General features: G+C 47.0%; 1 protein-coding gene across 8 annotated transcripts in view; it reads right to left on the bottom strand.

Annotated features, from left to right (window-relative positions):
* The window catches only part of ZNF462 (zinc finger protein 462), a 157,418-nt gene that overhangs the window by 81,095 nt on the left and 56,375 nt on the right, over positions 1–19,948 (bottom strand). For 4 of the 8 annotated variants that reach the window (XR_003512380.1, XM_027550445.1, XM_027550443.1 and 1 more), the window contains exons 2-6: positions 15,828–16,077; positions 9,044–14,652; positions 8,125–8,289; positions 6,258–6,544; positions 2,454–2,572 (exon numbers count right to left, since the gene is read on the bottom strand). Coding sequence is in view for 7 of the 8 variants with exons in the window: in XM_027550445.1 (XP_027406246.1) it covers positions 2,454–2,572; positions 6,258–6,544; positions 8,125–8,289; positions 9,044–14,652; positions 15,828–16,050 (6,403 nt within the window). In the remaining variant the exon portion in view is untranslated. The other 4 variants (XM_027550446.1, XM_027550447.1, XM_027550449.1 and 1 more) reach the window with 4 other exon arrangements.

The raw sequence follows: 19,948 nt of genomic DNA, 5'->3' as shown, positions 1-19,948 counted from the left end.
GCATGAACAATGATATTTACTAACATAAGAAATACAGGGCCCTCCCTGGTGGGGTCCAAGTTTGATCCCTGGTCAAAGAACTAGATCCCACATGCTGCAACTAAGACCAGGCACCGCCAAATAAATAAACATTTTAATAAACAATTAAAATAATAAGTATATATGTCATTTTATATACTACTGCTCTTCTTATTTCACTTCTCGATTTTTCAGTGCAAAGACGGCTACATGAACCTTGATGGGTGGTCGTAAGTGGCATAACCTGAGAGAGAATTCCAATCCAGGTATCTGGTTTTACCCTTTAAAATAAAGTCTATCGAGCAGAACAGACAAGTCAAGAGTCTTTTTGGAAAATGATTTGACTTGAGCTGTGTCATAGATACCAGTGGTCCCAGGTGTGTAGAGAACTAGATAACGCTGCTTCCACTCTCTCTGGATGCTTTCTTCTTGCCAACCAGTGAGCACAGAAGGCCAGTCTGCTTGGTCAGCTCCAAGAATATACGCTTCAGCTCAGTGCCCTAGAGTCAGTGTGTAGCCTGTGGCACTTTATTTTTAAGTCCTTCCCACAGGCCAAATCACTTACCCAACTCCCATTGGTAAAGTGTTTTTGACAAGGCTGAGATCTATAGGAAAAACTTCTGAGGATGGTGTCCCAGCTGAATAATTTACAGTATACACCAGTTAGGAAAGAGTGGTTTGATCCCCAAAGCCTCTTACTCCTTGGAATTTAGTAAAATGTTCTGGGAGATATAAAAATACTAACAGAGAAGAGCCTATACAGCTAATCTGCCGACCACCCCCTGCCCTACCCCACAACTGCTGTGAACTTAAGGCTTCAGTAGTTTTACTCCATTAAGACAGTTCAACAGAACCCAGCATTCAGGAAATAATGGAGAGATGGTCTTATTTCCACAGGGGATGAAGAGACAAGTTTTTATAACCATACAATGGAATTTAATAAATGAGACGGGAAAGTTCTAACTGATTGAAAAATTTAAAGCTAGAATTCGTGGTGGGGAGGGGTGGAAGGGAGGTTCAAAAGGGAAGAGATATATGTTTATATAGGGCTGATTCACTTCATTGTACAGCAGAAACTAACGAACACTATAAAGCAATTATACGCTAATAAAAAAGTAAACAATATAAAACTAGAATTCAACTAGTATTCTAAATCCTTAGCTGAAGAAACTCATGGAGAAGACTTGATCTCTAGAAGAATCTCTGATAGTATTGGTAGCTATTCTAAAGTGTTTTGACTCCCCATTTTCCCTCTGTGTTTGAAGCAAGTTCCTGAAGGGCTGTCAACACCTCTGAGAGGGAGCCACAGGCCGATGTGCAGTCGGGCTTCTCAGAGGACTGAGGAATCATGGGAAATGCCCCCGGGCCCCCTTGCCACTGTCTTTCCTCTCTCGGCCGAGTTCTGATTAGCTATCTGTGGGCATCTCCATCATATTCCAAGTAGAGAAGAGCAAAACAGAGAGAGGTAGCACCATGTGAGTGCAAGGATGTTTGGTTTTTGTTCTGGAGTCAAATTCTTAGTGAATGGGCTCTGTGGCTGACAAAGTGTTAAGTGTCAGTCGCTCAGTCGTGTCCGACTCTTTGCGACCCCATGGACTGTATAGCCCGCCAGGTTCCTCTGGCCATGGAATTCTTCAGGCAAGAATAATGGAATGGCTAGACATTTGCTTCTCCAGGGAATCTTCCTGACCCAGGGATCAAACCAGGGGCTCCTGCATTGCAGGTGGATTCTTTACCATCTGAGTCATGAGGGTGGACATGAGCAGGACACTTAATTTTGAGTCTCGGTAGCTTCACCTGAAGAGTGACAACAGCATCCACCCTCTTTAGGGCTGTTTTGAGGATTAAATAAGATGATTAATATCACATCTTATTAGTAGTTAAGGGATGTTCATGAAACCAGCCCGATGAGAAGACAGAGTAACAGAGTCAGCACAGCTCCTGGACACTCAGGACCCAAAGTCTCTTCTTATCTGGGGCATAGAAATGCATCTAAGGGCATCTCAGGAGAAATCTCAGATATCCTGGTTTCTCTCTGCCCCTTTCAACATTTCTAAGATTATAACTTTATTTTAGTTGGAAATTACTTTTAGTAGATGTACCAATTCTTGCACTTCCATTAGAAAGTCTTTGTAATTTAGAAATTTCTCTTAAAAAAAAAAAACAGAGCCCATTTGAGTAGCAAAAATCTGTTAGTGGATACATACTAGTTGAATGAATTGACTATGACATGGGTGACATGGAGCTCAGTATTATTTTGCCTTTAGGCCATTCTTTAATTTTTATTAGATTGAGATAAAATTGAATACATGACGATTTCAAAGAAAGCTTATTCTCATGTGTATGGAGCAAGAGACTTAAAATTTCCCTCTTTAAAATTAAAGACTACTAGATTTCAAATTCAGAGAACGAGTGTACAGCGAACAACAACTCACCAGCATGGGCTTTGAGGACGTGTGTCTTCAGCCGGCTGTTGTAGGAGGACTTGAAGGAGCAGAGTTTGCATCGGAATGGTTTATGGTGTCCGTGGTGGGTTTGCATATGGCGATCCAAACTTGATGTAGAAGGAGAAAAAAAAAAAGGAAATGACAGGATTAAAAACAGCATCCAACATTTTCTCATTGCCCTTTTCCAGAAATCCCATTTCTAAGCTGTTCAAAGTAATTCTGTTACTTTCCAAGGATGGCACTTAACCGGAAAAAAAAGATTGGCAAGAGTTGGGGGAGCTAAAGGAAGGAAGAAATCAAAAATGGTTTTGGATTGAGAGACATGGCAGTGGAAACAGGTCTTGGTGGACTTATTTTCCCTTCTCTAAAGCACTGCAAAGTAGGAGAGGACATCCAAAAACAAAAGGTAAAATACAGACAAATTTAAGTTTTCTGCAGTCAGTGAGGAGTGTCTATCAAAGAGGCCTTGAACTTATTCCCCACCTCCCCGCCAAAAATGAGATTTAGAGAAATTTTGTATGTAAAAAGGGCTGACTTTCTTTTTAAATCTTAATTCCACCATGAACACCTGTGCAGGGCAGGGAGCTTTCAAAGTAGCTGGACTATCTGCGATGGGCTGTCTGTTTCCAAAGTCTTTATAAATATGGAGGCCCAGGGCAGGCATGTTTACAGGAAGCTGCGTGATCCAAAGGCTGGCCTTGCCTTCTGATAAAACCATGTTTGCTATATACCAGTCTTTCAGAAGCAACTTATACAGAAATTATTATAATCAACTCCCAGTATTTCATAATAATTACTACTGTTAAAAAAATAATAAATCTACCAAACAAGGTGTGGGAAGATGTTCTAATTTGTATCAGTGCCCCAGAGAACTAGATTCCATTCTAAATGACTCATATGGGAACGGTACTTCTTAGCATTTAAATATATAATGTTCTCCCAAGCTCCTAAGCAGCACTTTCCCTTGCCTCAGGACACCTCCTTCTGGATGTCCTTCAGCTATCTTAAACTCAACCAACCCGAAACAGAAGTGTTGGTTTTGTTATTTTTTTTAATCCAAAACACATTCTCTTCATTTCCTTGTGTTTAGAAAGAACACTTCCATGCTGTCAGTCAACCAGACTGGAAACCTCCATGTCAATTGTACTGTACTCTGTCCCATCTCCCCTCCAAGAAGTCAATTTTTCCAAGCCATGAAGATCGTCCTTCCCTTAACTGTTTCCAAAGTTCCATTCTAACCCGGGGCTCAGCTATCTATCATGACCCTCCTAATTGGTCTCCACCATTTTTTTTTTCCCAACTCAAAAGCACAAGCGATGGAGTCAGACTGCCTGGGATCAAACACCAGCTATTACTCATAAGCCGAGTGGCCTTGGGCAAGTTACACAACTTCTCTACATTAAAAGGCCTCACTTCTCTTATCCATAAATGGAGATAATAATGGCACCATACTTCATAGGGCTGTTCTGAGAATAAAATGAGATAATGCTTGAAGGCACTTAGCACAGTGCCTGGCACACAGTGAGGCTTGATAAATGTCAGTGATTAAGATGTCCTACTCATTACAGTCTTCCTTTGACCAGTAATGTAAATTACAAAGCATGCATTCCACATTCAAAGATCCCAAATATGGTCTCAAGTATTCAGACTTTACCTTCCACTGTAACATTTAAAAGTTAGTCCAACCAAGGACTTCCCTGGCGGTCCAGTGGTTAGGACTCCATGCTTCCACTGCAGGAGGCATGGGTTTGATACCTGGTCAGGAAACTAAGATCCTGCATATCTTGTGGCCCCCACCCAAGAAAGTCCAACAGGACCCCCTGCTGAGTGCCTCTGAACGTCACCTTCTTCCTCAGGACCCTGGCCTCTCATCTTTCCTTTCATACTATATGTCCTTTCCAAACTCTTCAAGTCCTACCTTCCTCTTGAAGACTTGAAGACTTGACTCCAAAACTCCCTGTTCCATAAAAGCTTCCTGATCCCTCAAAAGTGGATGTACCACCTCTCTTCTTTGAAACTTTGTAGCATTTTATTGATACATTTTTTAAAGACATGTGCATTATGTTGCCCAGTCATTTGTATGCTTGCTTTACTTATAATCCAACTAGACCCTGAGTTCCCTTAGACCACCGACCGTGTCCTATTCTTTACATTCCCCCCAAAGCATTTACAACAGAGCGTATTCATTTATTCACAACAACTTACTGAGGTTCTGTGTGTCAGAAAAGAGAGTCGCTGTTCAACAAACATTTATGGAACAGGTGAGAACTACACTAGTTTGAGGCCAGGGCATGAGTCTGATGACAAAGATTAGATACTAGGTCCTGTATAATCATAAAAGCCATTGCAACCCTCCCTAACCTCCGTAGAAGCATCTCCTCTTCTTGCCTTTCAACAACCACTAACTAGCACTTTATCTTTTTGAAGAAGCAAACAGCCCATCATTTATTTTCAATTATGATAAAAATAAACAGCATGTCAGCCTCACAATCAGCCACCTTCATCCAAGACTGTAGAATGTGTTATTGAATATTTCTCTCTCATACAGTTGTGAGAGAAAGGCAACAAAAGGTTGTTGCATCTCAGAACCATCCCTCTTCCCGTCACTCTGAACGGCCTCACATAAAAACCCAACGTGCAATTTCAAAGCTGTGCCAAGGAGTGGAAAGCTCCCTCTCCCAACCCCACTACATTTCAAGCATCTCTCCAGCATCGATAAACTTCTTTACCATTCCAGGTCTTTTTTTTTTTAAATGCCAAGCAATGACTCTTTGGTCACATGGATTAGCAGTCCTAATTTTACCTCCTTAGCCACTTAATTTCCCAAATGGAAACTTACTTCCTCTTATGACGACTAGGTTCTGGATGAATGTTTGACAGATGCACCAGTAAACTCATGTACTCTCCGGTCTTTCCTGGTGTACATCATAGCAATTCCTCCCAAACCATCATTTTTTTAAAAAATGCCCAATTTAGAAAACTGTGATTAGAAAAGATACATGCACCCCAATGATCACAACAGCACTATTCACAACAGCCAAGACACGGAAGCAACCTAGATTTCCACTGACAGATAAATGAATAAAGGAGATGTGGCATATGTATACAATGGATTGTTACTCAGTCATAAAAAAGAATGAAATAATGACACTGGCAGCAACATGGATGCAACTAGAGATGATCATACTAAGTGAAGTCAGTCAGACAAAAACATCGTATGATATTACTTATATGTGGAATATTAAAAAATGATATAAATGAATTTATTTACAAAACAGAAATAGATTCATGGACACAGAAAACAAACTTATGGTTACCAAAGGGGATAGTTGGGGGCGGGGTAGGGAGATTAACAAGTACACACTATTATATATAAAATACGTAAACAAGGACCTATTGTAAAGCACAAGGAACTATACTCAATATCTTATATTAATAATAATCTATACTGGAAAAGAATCTGAAAAAGAATATGTGTACATATTTGTGTGTGTGTGTGTGTGTGTGTGTGTAACTGAATCATTTTGCTATGTACTTGAAACTTAACACAAACTTGTAAATTAAGTACACTCCAGTTTTTAAAAAAATGCTTGATTTTGCCAAGTCTGGTATCAAGTGAACAGTCTCCTGTTCTCAGCCCCATTTGACAGATGACGTGACTGAGGCTCAAGGTAACATAGCCAGCTAAACAGTGGGCGTGAACCATGACAGGGGTCTCGAGACTCCTCCAACCTCTCGGGCCTTCCGCGCCCCTCCCCAGTTACCACTTGTGGGCACTCGGTGAGCACTTACTTGTGCCTGAAAGCAGAAACAAAGGAGCAATACTGGCAGCTGTACTTGTCCTCGCGGGTAAACATGGCCAGGGCCAGATGGCTCCTCTCATGAGAACGCAGCCCCTGCATGGACATCAGGACTCTGTCACATTGACTACAATGGTATCCCCCCGGCCGGGTTTCATCCTCCAACATTCCATCAAGCAAGCAGTGTTCACCATCCACCCGGTCCACCAGGGCGCCAGTGGCATCTTTGGCTGCTTCCAGTCCATCCAGGAACAAGTGGGAAGGGTCTTCAGCCTCCTGCTAAGAGAACCACACACACACACATGCCCCACCAACAAAATAAATATCCAACATCATTGCCCCCAGCTCTCCTCCTCTCCCTTCATTCTCCCAAACTCATCGGCATTTCGTGGTAAGGCTTCCTCCCCTGCCTCTCTGGCTCCCCCTAGAGGAAGGGCACACCCAAATGCCATCCTCATGCAGTGGTGGTGATAGGAGGGCAACATCTGGACATAGGTTGCTACTGTCTGAGAACTATGAGGGAGGGGCTCTCCCACTTTTGAAGACAGTTCACTCCCTTATCTCCCATCTTACAAAGAAAATTCTAATTGGGATCCTACTGAAACTGATACAAAGCAGGTTAGGGTTACGGCTCTGAGAAAGGAAGAGAGGCAGGAAGAAGGAAAAACAGAATGGTTTGGGCATTTAGGAGCCTTGGAACACCCTCAGGAGAGGAAGGAGACAGAAAGACCCAGCTCTTTGCCACCATGCTCATCTCTAGCCCACATATGGTAACATTACCCCTTGACCAAAGGCTACTATATAGTCAACACAAAAATTAAGGAGAAGCCTGGGTTTAAGTTGCTTGTGTTTCGAGGTGGTTCCTTGGATTACTGATTACACAGGAAGAGGTGCTCTGTCTCCCTCGAGCGACTGGGGGACGCAAGGCTGGGACACACCACGATGGCGGGCAAGGACATGGCCACTGCTGGTCCCAGCACCACTCACAGCTGTGTCGCCAGCAGGAAGGCTCCAGTCTTCAATGGGAAAAGCGGAAGCTTTACCTCCAGGCCACGATGGCAAAACAGGACGCAAGATCGGGAAGGGCCGATGACAAAAACACATTCATGTATCCAAAGAGATAGGGCAGAGCTCTGAACTAACTTCTCTGCTCGAAGTGGCTAACAACATCCTAGAAAGCAGGGATTTCGGCTTGGTTATTAAAACAGTGACTAATATTTAAGATTGTGATGTTCAAAACAGGTGGCCTGATAACACGTGGGAGGCAGAGGGGAGGCACTTCTCAGCAACATATAGGGAAAGGGGATGGGGGAGACAAATCAGGCCAAAGGGCTCACAGGGTCAACTGTGACTTGAAGGCTTTCAGTTTTAGATTTAACGTTTCTTAATGCTCCTCTGAGGACCCAGAATAAGAAGTTAAAAGACACATTCTCCTGGGATCTCTGTATCATTACCATAGGAGAAAGACAGACAAGAAGTCAGGCGGTGGGAGGAGCAGAAGAGGATGGGGAGAGAACCCACGGGGCTCCTCTCAGGAGCTCGAAACACTTGGAAGCACAAACAAACACAGCACAGAAAGGTGACCCAAAGCCTCCTGTATCCTGAGGCCCGGATCTTCTGTTTCCACTGAACTATCTGCGTGGAAGGGAACCAGATCGAAATGCAACCGGGTGGAGACACAGAAGATGAGGAGGATCCAACCTGTAAAGAAATCAAAACAAGCCAGACCGATCCCAGTGTAACTCAGGAATGCCCACATCTGGGACACCCTTTCCTGAGTGTCTCTGAGCAGCGGCGTGGATTAGGAACACGAATGGCTCACATACAAGACTTCTCATCCAGACCTTCCCAGTGCTCACCTTCACGGCGGCGGACACGGCGGGGACACTGCCATACTGGACGTGCTTGCGGAGGTGGTTGCAGATGGCTCGGAGCGTCGGATGCACTTCCACACAGAATTTACACTTGTAGCCCACCACCTTCCTCTCCTTGATCTTTGGCACCTCTTCTAAGTGACCAAAAGGCTGGTAAAATACAGTGGTAGCCATCAGTACTCCGAGCCCTCCCTAATGGCCGGCATTTATTCTTGCAGATTACTAGATTTTATGTTACAGCAGATTAGCAGGTTAAAAACCAAGGGAGATATATGCGAGCATTTTTACATAATGAATTCATCAGAGGCGAGGCGCGCTGCCGACTACGCAAAGTCTCCGGAACCCCAATAGGTGATGACTTGTAAGGAGAGAAGTTCTTGGTGCAGAAGCCTCATCGTCACTGCCACCCAGTTATCTGGCTTTCAAACCCATCGTTCAACTATGCAGGTGAAACGTTGCATGAGCTATGCCATGAGTGAACTTCTTGACCAAAAAAAAAAAGAAAAACAAAAATCTATTCCTGGAGATGTCTGGTTCGTGGAGCCGACACTGCAAACCAAGGCATGGCTGAGCACTAAGGACACGAGAGATGGCCCACAACTGCCTTGGTTAAGAGAGCGAGCGGTTGTCGTGAACTAGGCCTCGGATAATACAGGAAAACCACCCGACCCTCCCCTGGGGAGCCTTGGGAGGGACCACAGGGAGGAGGACCGGGGCTGTGGAGAAGGGTGAGCAGAGAATGGGGGAGATAATCAAGCTCGAAATGTTTAATTGACTTATTGAGCTCTCTGGCAAGCTAAGTCACTAGGAAGCCCGGAGCGGTTTGGCTGGCAGCGAAGAAGTGCATGTGGGCACCAGTGATGAGAGGCCTCCTGGGGGAAGGGAAATCAAAACATATCCTTACCCTCTCTTGTTTGAAATCTGCAAAAGCACCATCTGCATATTTCTGCTTGCTCAAAAGCTGTTTCCTCCTCTCCTGACGTTTGGCACGCTTCTGGAATTCCTCATTGTGAATGTTCAAGTGCGAGGTCAGCTCGGCGGTGCTCTGCAGTCTGCTCTCGCAGTGCTTGCACTGGTAGGCGGAGCCCTGCAGCCGGGGGCCGCCGCCCAGGATGACGAAGTCCCTCTTGAGGTCCCGGCTATGGTGGTCCGTGTAGTGCATGCTCAGCAGCTCGGCCGTGCTGAAGGACAGCTTGAAGCACTTGATGCAGCGGAACGGGAGCCACTCGATGTCCTGCCCTTCGTTTCCCTCTACCTCGGCTTTCTCGAAGCCACCTCTCTCTTCCGAATCTTCCATCAGTACCGGCTTCTCGTGCTCGTCAGCGTAGACCGCGGTGAAGTAGCCCCCTAGCTTGCTGGCGTGCTGCTTCTTGGGAAAGACCCCCGGGTGGCGCTTCATGTAATGGGACACGATGCCCTTCTTGCTGAAGGACTGGAAGGCGCACAGGGAGCACTTCTTCTTCTCCACGGCGCGCCGCAGCTCTTCGCTGAGTGGCGGGGAGTCATCCTTGGGCGGCGACGGGATGATCACCTTGTTGGGCTTGTCGCTGATGGTTCTGGAGGCCGCCAGGCAATGGGTGTAGTAGGCGTCGATGTCGTGGCGCTTCTGGTAGTGGGCAGCCAGCCCTTTGCGGATGGGGTTCGTGTAGGCACACAGGGCGCACTTGAAGAGGTTGTTCTTGCCCTCGGGCTGGGCGCGGACGTTGTTGTGCTTGATGCGGTAGTGCCGGGCGATGCCCTTCCGCGTGGAGCAGAAGTACTTGCACAGCTGGCACCGGAACACAGTGTGGGACACGAGGTGCGAGGTAGCGAAGTGAGACGTGGACACAGGCTCCTCTCCCACCTCGTCCTCCGTCACCGAGACCTGGGAGGGGCTCACTTCAGTGGTTATCTCGGGCTCGAGGGACATGGGCAGCTTCGGGGGCGACTGGGAAAAGACATCGAATTCCGGCTGGTTGTGGTACTTCTCATAGTGGATTTTGAGTTTCTCCAAAGTGCCGTGTGTGTAGGGACACAGTTTGCAGCGGTAGGCGCCGTACCCTTGCTTGAAGATCCTGCTCGTCTCCTCTACGTCGTTCTGGGCTATGTCGGTGGACTGCTCCACGTCGTGCACGAAGTCCTCTGCGGTCACCTTGATGGACGGATGTCGCTTCTGGTAGTGGGTCAGGACCCCATGGATGCGGGTGTTGATATAAGGGCAGTGCCTGCATTTGTAGACAGCGCCGGGGTTGATATCGATGTCCTGGGCAAAGTCGGCAGCCTTCACCTTCATGCCTGGGTGCTTCTTCCCATAGTGGGTTAGAAGGCCGTGCAGGTTGTTATATTCAGACTGGCACACTGTACACTGGTATGGGGTGGAGGAGATGGCGGGGTTAACTGAGGCAAGCTGGATGGTCTTCTCAGGGGAAAGCCTGGCATCCTCAGGGCATTCGCCTTCCTGCTCGGCAAGCGGGCCAGGCATACTGTTTTCACAACTCACAGTGCCCACCAGGTCTTCAGAGGAAGACATGGGATTCTCCACGGCATCTTTCTCCTTGATGATATCCAGCAGCACCGACTCGTCTCCGTTCATGGCCCATGGGTGGAATGCTTGGTAGTGATTGGTGATGTCCCAGATGGAGAGGGCTTCGAAAACACAGTCTCTGCATCTGTATGTTTTGGCTTCAGCTGGCATAGTGAGAGAGGGAGGGGACGGATCTGGCCCCGCCCAGAGCTTGGTGGCCATGTAGGTATAATCCACGTAATGCTCGGGGTGCCTCCTTTGGTAATGCAGGAGCAAACCACTTGGCTCTGTGTGGGAATAGATGCACCACTCGCAGTGGTAGCCAGCTTCTATCAAGCCATCTAGAAATGCCCATCGCATGATGGACGTGACCGTGGCCTTCAGGGCAGGGTGGTCTTTCTTGATATGCTTCCTCAGGGCATAAAAGTAGGGGGAGGTGTACGAGCACTGCCTACACTTGAGCGCTCGCAATTTTGTTTTGTCCCGCTCCACACCCGAGGGGGAGACCAGCATGCAGCTGGCAGGCTTCTTCTGGTTGCGGTCGCAGAGGCTTCGGATGGTGGCTGTGTGCTGCCGGATCACATCCGCATTGGCCTTGAAGTCTCGGTGCTTCTTCTGATAATGAATGAGGACCCCTTTGACCGTCCGGTTCCCATAATCACAGTGCTGGCAAAAAAACATCTCATTCTCCACGGGAGGGCCATCTCTCTCGGAGCTGCTCCGGTTGAGCTGTTGCATAGGGGCAGGTGGCCGGGGGGAGCCATGGGGCCCCTCCGGCCCTCTCATCATTGCAGCTGTGGGAGGAGCCTGTCTGATATATTTGGCAGTAACCTTTATTTCTGGGTGTCTTTTCTGGTAGTGGACAAGGACTCCCACAACTGACCGATTGCTGTAGGAACAGTGTTTGCAGTAGTAAAGCTCAGTACTGAGGTCTGGTGGCGGGGGTTGTGGGGGGGGTGGGGAACCCATGGTGGACATTTTGGGAGACATTGGAGCACCCACCTCAAATGATAACTGAGAAAGGGCGGAGCCCCTGTCCACAGACACCATTCGCATGGTTTTCTGGATCCTAAAGTAGGAAGCCTTTTCTTCTGGGTGTTTCTTCTGATAATGAACCAACACAGAGTGCATGTTGGGGCTCGCGAAGGAGCAAACGTCACAGTCGTACACGACAACGGTGTTGACCGAGGGGTCCTTCTGATTTTCACATTCTGGAGGAAAGGTCTTGGAAGGAGTGTTTTTGGGGTACGGAGCTGGCATACCGCCACCACGGGCCATGGGAGTGGACGTGGCCATGTTCTTCGGAGCCGAATTCAGGATCTCTCGCAGCGTCTGGGATTCTGTGCCTAGCCCCTCCTGCTGCTCCACCACGTAGCTCGAAAATATCATGGCATTGTTAATCTTCACGGTGGGATGCATTCTTTGGTAATGTGGCATCAGGCTTCGGACGTTCGGGCTTGTGTAGGAACAAAACCGACACCGGTAAATCAGGTCCGAGTGGTCAAAGTTGAGGACATTCATGGCTTCTGGGTGGTGTTCACCGTAATGCTGCTGCAGGTCTTCAAAGTTGGTGTAATCGATGTAGCATTCCAGGCACCGGTACACTGCACTGTGATCGTTGGGGTCCAAGATGTACCTGAAGCTGAACTTAATGTACGGGTGCATGCGCTGGTAGTGGGTGCTGACACTCCGGGCAGATTTGTTGTTAAAGTCACAGTGTTTGCAATAATAAAGCCTTCCCGAGTCACTAAAGTCGGTATTTTCATTATTGTGCTCACTTGCGTAGATAGGAGTCTGGGTGTTGAGCAGAGTAGTATTGGAAACCTGGTGATCTTTCATGTTGGTGGAGGAGCCATAATAATCCTCTTCATCTTCAGAAAGGGTGAGCTCTATTTCAGCCCCATTGGTGGCATTGTAATCATGGGCAACAGTTCTGAAGTTGGGCTCCTTCGGGGGCTCAGGGGCATCTCTCGCCCAGATCTGCTGGGCAGAGAAGGGCGTGGGCACCTCCAGGATGGGCTCCGGCGGCTCTTCCTCCCTGTCCAGCTCCACCTCAATCTCCACTTCATTGTCCTCCTCTTCCTCCTCGTCATCTTCCACGTTGATCACCGCATCTTCTTGCTGTTTTGTTTGGTTTATTTTGCTCTGCAGGTTGCTTGCTATCTCGTCAATCCTGGTCCTCTTCTTCACGGGCGATAAGTCGAGCGGAAAGTCGTTAGCGAGCTTCCTAGAGGCCTTGGCGACAAAATTGTTCTTGGAGGACAACCCAAGAATTGAGGTCTGACTTTTCTTCACAGTGTTGCTGGAAGAGGGGTGGCTGTCTGTCTCACTGTCCAATGGCAGGCTTGAGGTCTGCCCCTCGAATTTTGGCAAGTTGTCGCAGAAAGAGTGTTTGTGCTGCTGATGAACTCGCAGCCCTTTCAGAGTCGTGGTGGAGTAATTACACATGGTGCACTTGTAGGGGTGCAGGGGTGGGGCTTGCGCAGGTGGCGGGGGAGGCGGCGGGGGCAGCTGGGGCTGGGGTGGCACCTGATGGGGCGACTGTAGCTGCGGTGGTTGTGGCTGTGACGGAGGTGGTGGTGGTGGCGGTGGCGGCGGCGGGGGTGGCTGTTGCTGCTGCAAGGGATCCAATAAGACCCCCGACTTCCTGCCATTGATGCTTGAGCTCTCATAAGACACGACACCTTCATTCAGTGAGGAGGAAATGCCTTCACTCTGGGAATTCACAGCATCCCAATCTGATGTGGTACCCGTGTGACACTGTTTGTGAGCCCCAAGTTTTAACGAGCTCTTGCAAGTAAACGGACATTCATCACATTTGTAGACGGCTGTCTTTCCAGATAAGTGGATGTTTTCTATGTGACGGGAAATACTACGTCGATGCATGGTGAGGAAAGGACAAAAGGGGCACTGGAACCTATTCATGAATCTTCTAAACGGGATCCCCTTGGTCTCCAATAATTTGTTGCCCTCTGAGCCCATCAGCTGCTCTGCAGACATGCCTACTGTCTGGTGATCCATAGCATTTAAGCCATTTTCACTGTCTATTTCATTTAACTCTTCATCAGAACTAGAGTCATTCAGCATGCTGTTAGTGTCCAGGTCAGCAGAATTGGTCATGTCGGGCATTCCGTAACGGGATCTCTCCGCCAAGTTAACGAGGCCAGAATTGTGAGGTGACTTCGGCTTCATCTGAGGGTAAGACATGGGCGAAAACTTGGAAGTGGAAGAAGAATTGGGTCTCATGATGGAGTTGCCAATGGAGCCCCTGAAGTTGGAGACGTTAGTGTTGGGTAACTCCCGGCTGGCAGCATTCATGGACAGATAGGTGGAGTTAGAAGTGGGGCTGAGGTCGTTCTTGTTCTGCGCCTCAGGCACATTTGTCCCTTCTTGCTGCTGCCTGAGACTGGACAGGATCTTGACCATGCTGCGGTGCTTCTTCATCATGTGGTCACACCAGCGTTCTCGGCGGGGGGTCTGATAGCTGCACCACTCACAGCAAAAGTTGCCTCGAGACTTGGTCAGTGGCTTGACCATGGATTCTAAGATGCTGCGCTCCACAACCTCTGCTGGCAGTTCCTTGCAGGGGTCCTGCAGGGACATGGGTGGGACCACTGGGTCTGGCATTGGAGCAGGGGCAGGGGGGGGAGCAGTGGTCTCCTTCAAATTGTTTTTGTGATACATCTTCTGATGCTTAATTATTCTTGCCCTCCTTGGTGACTTGTATGTGCAAAACTGGCAAGAGAAGACCTTTCCAAATCCCTCATGCATCATGATATTATAATTTAAGGATCCTGGAACAGGGGGTCCGGCTGAACTCCCTTCAGCTTGAGCTCCGTGGACCTTCCTAGTGTGTTCAATGAGGAGGTTTTTTGACCTGAAGTAGCGTACACAAAACTTGCATTGAAAAAACTTGTTTGTTGGTTTGGGATTAGGGGCAATATGCTGACTGTAATATCCTGGACTATGGCCATAGTAACTTCCAGTCCCCAACGCGGCTGCATTTTGACCTAAAGAGAAAGCATAAGGTAAGTGGGAAGAGAAGAGCAAAGCAAAAGCAAATCAAGAAACTCAATCATGCAAATCCAGTTTGCTTTTCAATTATTCTTCATTAATAAACATCACATTCAAAAGGCCTAACATCTCAAGATGAGGCCCTGAAGAGTAGTAACAAAGTGTTAATGAACATACACGTGTTGCCGCTCGTGGATGGAAGAGAGTGCTCGGCTTCAGGGGCAAGACCCCCCTCATCGCTATCTATGCGCACAGAGCTGTGCAAGTTTCACAAACTGCGATATTCATTCTAGAACTTTCCAAGATACTACCTTATGCTCCAAATTGAAAGGAAGCGAAGAGACATAAGGAAGCTGAAAGGAGTATTGCCTGGGCTACTCAACAAGAGAAACATGATGCCCAAATCACAAACATGGCTCACAAAGGGGGATTCCAGGGCTTAGGACTTGGTACTTTCCCTGCCATGGCCTGGGTTCAGTCTCCGGGCAGGGAATCAAGATCCCTCAAGTTGCATGGTGCAGCCAAATAAAAAAGAAAAATGGCTCACAAGGAGCAAGAAACTCTGTAGGAGCTGTGCATGTCAAGAACCATAGCTACAGCTGCCTCAGTAGGGTACACAGCCTTTGCCTGTACAGGTTGCTCTAAGGAACCTGAAGAAAGTCCCCTCCAGGCGACATTCCTGACTGGCATGCCAACCCCAATCCAAGCTCCAGACAGGGTATGTGCTGGGACTTTAGAAAGCCCCAGGACATAGTGGCCAGGGTTCACGTTGGCCAAGTCATAATATCCATCCGTACCAAGTTGTAGAACAAAGAGTATGTGATTGAGGCCCTCCACAAGGCCAAGTTCAAGTTCCCAGGCCACTAGAAGAGCCACTCCTCCAGGAAGTGGGGATTTACTAAGTTTCCTGCAGACAAATTGGAAATATGGTGCAGAAAAGTGGCTCATCCCAGATGGCTGTTCGGTCAAATACACCCCTTATCGTGGCCCTCTGGACAAATGGTAGGCTCTGCACTCATGAGAGTCTTGGTGCTATCGCCTTCTTACTCATGCCCACCAGTAAATCCTACTTTCCTGTCAAAAAATTTTAAAAAAAGAACCACAGCTATAGGCTCAAAATAGATGAGGGTAGTGAAATACACCAGACGCGTCGATCCTAGGACAGATTTACCTGTTAAGTCCTCTGCAATCGCAAATTCATCCTTTATAGATGAAAACTCCACCTCTGTCTGGTTACTGGCATTCATGGACCCAGATCGTGACTCATTCGCGTTGTCTTCAGCAACGTCTGTCGGCTGCAGAAATGCCGTGTGGACATCCTGGATGTGCGCCTTGAGATCTTCATAAGACGGGGCTCTGAAGTCACAGCCATCACACTGAAGCACCTCCATCATCTGGGTCTACTCTCTCACATTAGGAACCTGGGGCAGAAGGCAGAACAAAACGTCTTCAGGCCTGCACTCATTGCATACCCCCAAGCTGGTGGGGCTACGAGTCCACTAACGGAAGAATTCCAGTATCAGCCAGTTTCTCTCACTGGACTTTTCCAGATGGAACAGTGGTCAAAGAAAGGAAATCGGACATAATAGGAATGGTGTCCTTGACATCATAACTTCAAAGAAAGGAGGAAAAAAAAAAGATAAACTTTTTCTAGCTTGATATATCTTCAAATGCCATTTGTCAAGAAAACCCTTAATACTGCAAAAGTTTTTGTAGTTTTTGAATGTCTTGACTGATTTTGGATTTCTTGGTAAGTTTATACTGACTTTGATTCTGGCTGAGACCTATTTTCTTTTTGAACCGGAATCTTCTCAGAAGTAAAGAGACTGCCCATATAGAAGAAAGAGTGAACTTCAATCTTCATTAGCTGTTTTAATACAAGAACATCATTGTGTTATCACCAAATGTGAAACAGTGTGGAGCCTCAGAGTAGCAGTGGAAAAAGCTTTTACTGTACGTTTCATTCTTCTACTGTCTTAACTGATATTAAGATACACCTCCTCCTTCCTTCCCTTTCTAACACAGTGTATTTTTTTTTTTCATGAGCTAAATGGTTATTTGCTTTTTACTACCTACCAATTATAACCTAACAGCTTCTCCAATCTAATTAGGTCATAAAATATTTCTCATGAGATTCTCAAACAACCAACTCTAGATGACAATCCAGTTTCTAGTTTCAAGTTGCACCTTGGTACCTCGATTCACACTAAGGCAACAGAAACACATGTGGTTTGGAAGAAGGGCTTCTAAGGCAGGGCCTTCTCTTTTTCCACTTTTCCCCTTTATGAATGTGAAGTGCGTACTTGGGCATAAAAAGCTGGGAAGCTGATTTCGAATAAGGCAAAACTTGCCCTGGCCACCTCTGCCCTGCTATTTACTGTGTGACTGAAAGATACACATAGCTTCCCATAAACTCAATGGAGAGACTCATCATTAAGAAGTTAAAAATGTATTAGAAGGCATGCCCTTCCTATCTTCATGTATATCCTGAATCGAGATACCCAGTTATTATCCTAATGACGGAGTTACTTCACTGAGCTCATGGCAGACTCTACGAAGCCACTGTAATCTAGAACCAGATGTCCAAGCACAAAAGCCACAGCCAAACCTTTCACTACGTTGATCGTATTTAGCACCTTCCTATACTTTTATTGTAAAAGATCAATTATTTCTGCAAGGGGAATAAAGTCGAGGAATCTGTCAATGTAGTGAAAGGAGTTATGACAGGAGGATTTTCTCTGAAAGAATGCTCCTGCTGATAGCCTGTGAAAATAACTCCTGGCAAGTCCAGCTCTGGACAGCCTGCGCTCGTAGGGCGAGAGGCACTTATTTACCTTCTCTCCTTTCACCCAGCAGTTTCTCCTTTTTCAATAAACCCTGAACTGTGCACCAGACTTCTTTTCAGCTAACTCAGCCTCCATGTTCCGGGCCACACCAGCTTTTTTCTGTCTCAGCACCAACCCAAATTGTGTGGAAGAGGTTGCTATCAGCTCTGGATCAAATTACAGCCGACACGGACGCCCCACCCCACTTCTCCTTTTCGCACAGCCCATTAGACCTGAAAACAAATTTTTCCATAGTGCAGACGACTCCTGCATTTAGAACACTTCACAGCAAAAAGGCGGATCATCCAGGGTGCGTTCCCCATCCCCCCAGCTTAGTCCTTTCATCTCAGCCAAACAAGCCACAGCTCTGCTGAATGTGTTTATCACACTTTCAAGAGATAGGAGCTCCTGCGTCACTGAAGCTCTAAGTCTCACTAAGCTGCCCTAGTCCTCTGAGCTTTAGGAGCGGCCATTTTAGCTCAGAGCTTCCCCTCCGAGCACAACATGGCTTCTCTGGGATGGATGCTGCCAGGCTGACAGGCAGAGGAAACAGGAGAGGAGCAGTCTGGGCCCCTCCTCTGCCCTCCTCCTCTCAACAAAGAAGGAACTGTTTTCACTCCTTCCCGAAAAAGCAGCACCTTTCTCCTCCTCACATGTCATTCACCAAGGATCTCCCGAAGGTTCTTTTATCCCATGATTGATGGGCTGGTACGTTCATCCCAGCACAGCCCTGGTTACTGTAGGACATTCCTGGACATGACCCTGTTCTCCAGCAGCCTTTGGGGGTGTGCTGGAGGGGGGGAACCTCCAGAATGCCTTGGCTTCTTGGGAGTCGTCCTTCCACACACAGAAGACATACCATCCGACTCTGCTTGCTGGATTCCAAAGTCTAATGACCTTTGTTAATCACCAGCCAGTCTGTCTGCATCAGCAGACCCTGCCAACAGGCACACCCTTCAACACAAAGGCTGTAGCTATTCCTTTTAAAAGAGGTTCTCTGAAAGCTCCATTGTGTAGCCGAGAGGAAAACAAAATCTCTTCCCTTCAAAACTTCAAGCCTTTAGAAATAATGTAACAGAAGGCTTTCTGCTGTCTGTCTTTTGGAAAGTTTGAACCTCCTTCTCACTACATCCACCCAAAAAATGACAGTTCTGCCCAAGGAAAGCAGGACACCTTTGGCATTAAGTCATCCACCCCGAGATGAAATTCATCTCTCCACATGGGTCTCTAATATCTTGGTGTCTTCCAAAGCTGTTATCAAGGATTCAGACTTCACTGGATCCAAACACAAATCAACAGCCTTCTTGTTCTGCTACAAAGGAGATTAAAGGGTTAGGAGATCAGGAAAAAAAAAAAAAAAAAGGCCCTGATTTGGAAAAAGAAGAGATGATGAAAGTGATTTCCTAATGGGTTCTAGCTTTAATGTTGTTGCAGACTCTACCTCAAAAATAGCGCAGAGCCTTAGAAGAGGTTAATCTCCAGGCTGCTGAGAGAACCAGCGTCAGGTACAGCTGAACGGCCTTCAATCTGATGTCCTGAAATGAGGATGTAGCCTCCTCTGAAAGGCATTTTGTCTTTGTGCACACATTGCTCCTGGAGACGTTGACAGAAGAAGAAAACAGAAATTGCCAGCATGGCCTCAACAATCAAAGACACAGAGACTTGATGTGTTTATGAGACTGAGGACGAACACATGGGCAAGAAGCGAGAGGAGGAGGAGACGGAGGAGGGGAGGAGAGAGACAAAGAAAGCCGGACCTGAGGATGACCCATTCATCAACCCAAGGATGTTTTTGCAGCAGATGGTAATCCTCTGAGAAACCAACAACAAAGATGGGAACAAAGATGAGAAATACACTCTTGCATATTTGACTGTTTCATCAACCGAGAAAGAACAGCAACCCTAAAAGGCTAAACCAGACACTGATAGCTACCAAATGATGGTTTAAAGTTAACAGCCTTGATCTCCTATCTACTTACTTTATTTAAAAATACAGCTGCAATAATGAGATTATTAGCAATATTTTTTTTTCCCACTGACCAAATCAGCAAAATCAAAAGCAGAAGAGAAAGCTTCTGAACTAACTAGAAAGAAATGCTATTTCAAAAGGTCATGAGATGAATCTACGAATCAAACAAGCACCCCCCACCCCCATCTCCTACTCCCAGTGCAATATCTCCAGACCATTCAAGGTCAAACAGGCATCGGAAGACTAGACTCTCAACACCATCCATGATGATTGGCAGGCAGATGAATATGGGTTTGTTCCCAAATAAGCTAACACCTAATGTGATAGTCCTCCTAATGTGAAACCTCTCAGTTCAGTCAGTCAGTTCAGTCGCTCAGTCGTGTCCAACTCTGCGACCCATGAATTGCAGCACGCCAGGCCTCCCTGTCCATCACCAACTCCCGGAGTTCACTCAAACTCACATCCATTGAGTCCGTGATGCCATCCAGCCATCTCATC

Source organism: Bos indicus x Bos taurus, chromosome 8, assembly GCF_003369695.1.
Source record: "Bos indicus x Bos taurus breed Angus x Brahman F1 hybrid chromosome 8, Bos_hybrid_MaternalHap_v2.0, whole genome shotgun sequence".
Taxonomy (NCBI): domain Eukaryota; kingdom Metazoa; phylum Chordata; class Mammalia; order Artiodactyla; family Bovidae; genus Bos; species Bos indicus x Bos taurus.
The sequence above is the reverse complement of the archived record's forward strand: the minus strand, read 5'-3'. Positions and strand labels throughout refer to the sequence as shown.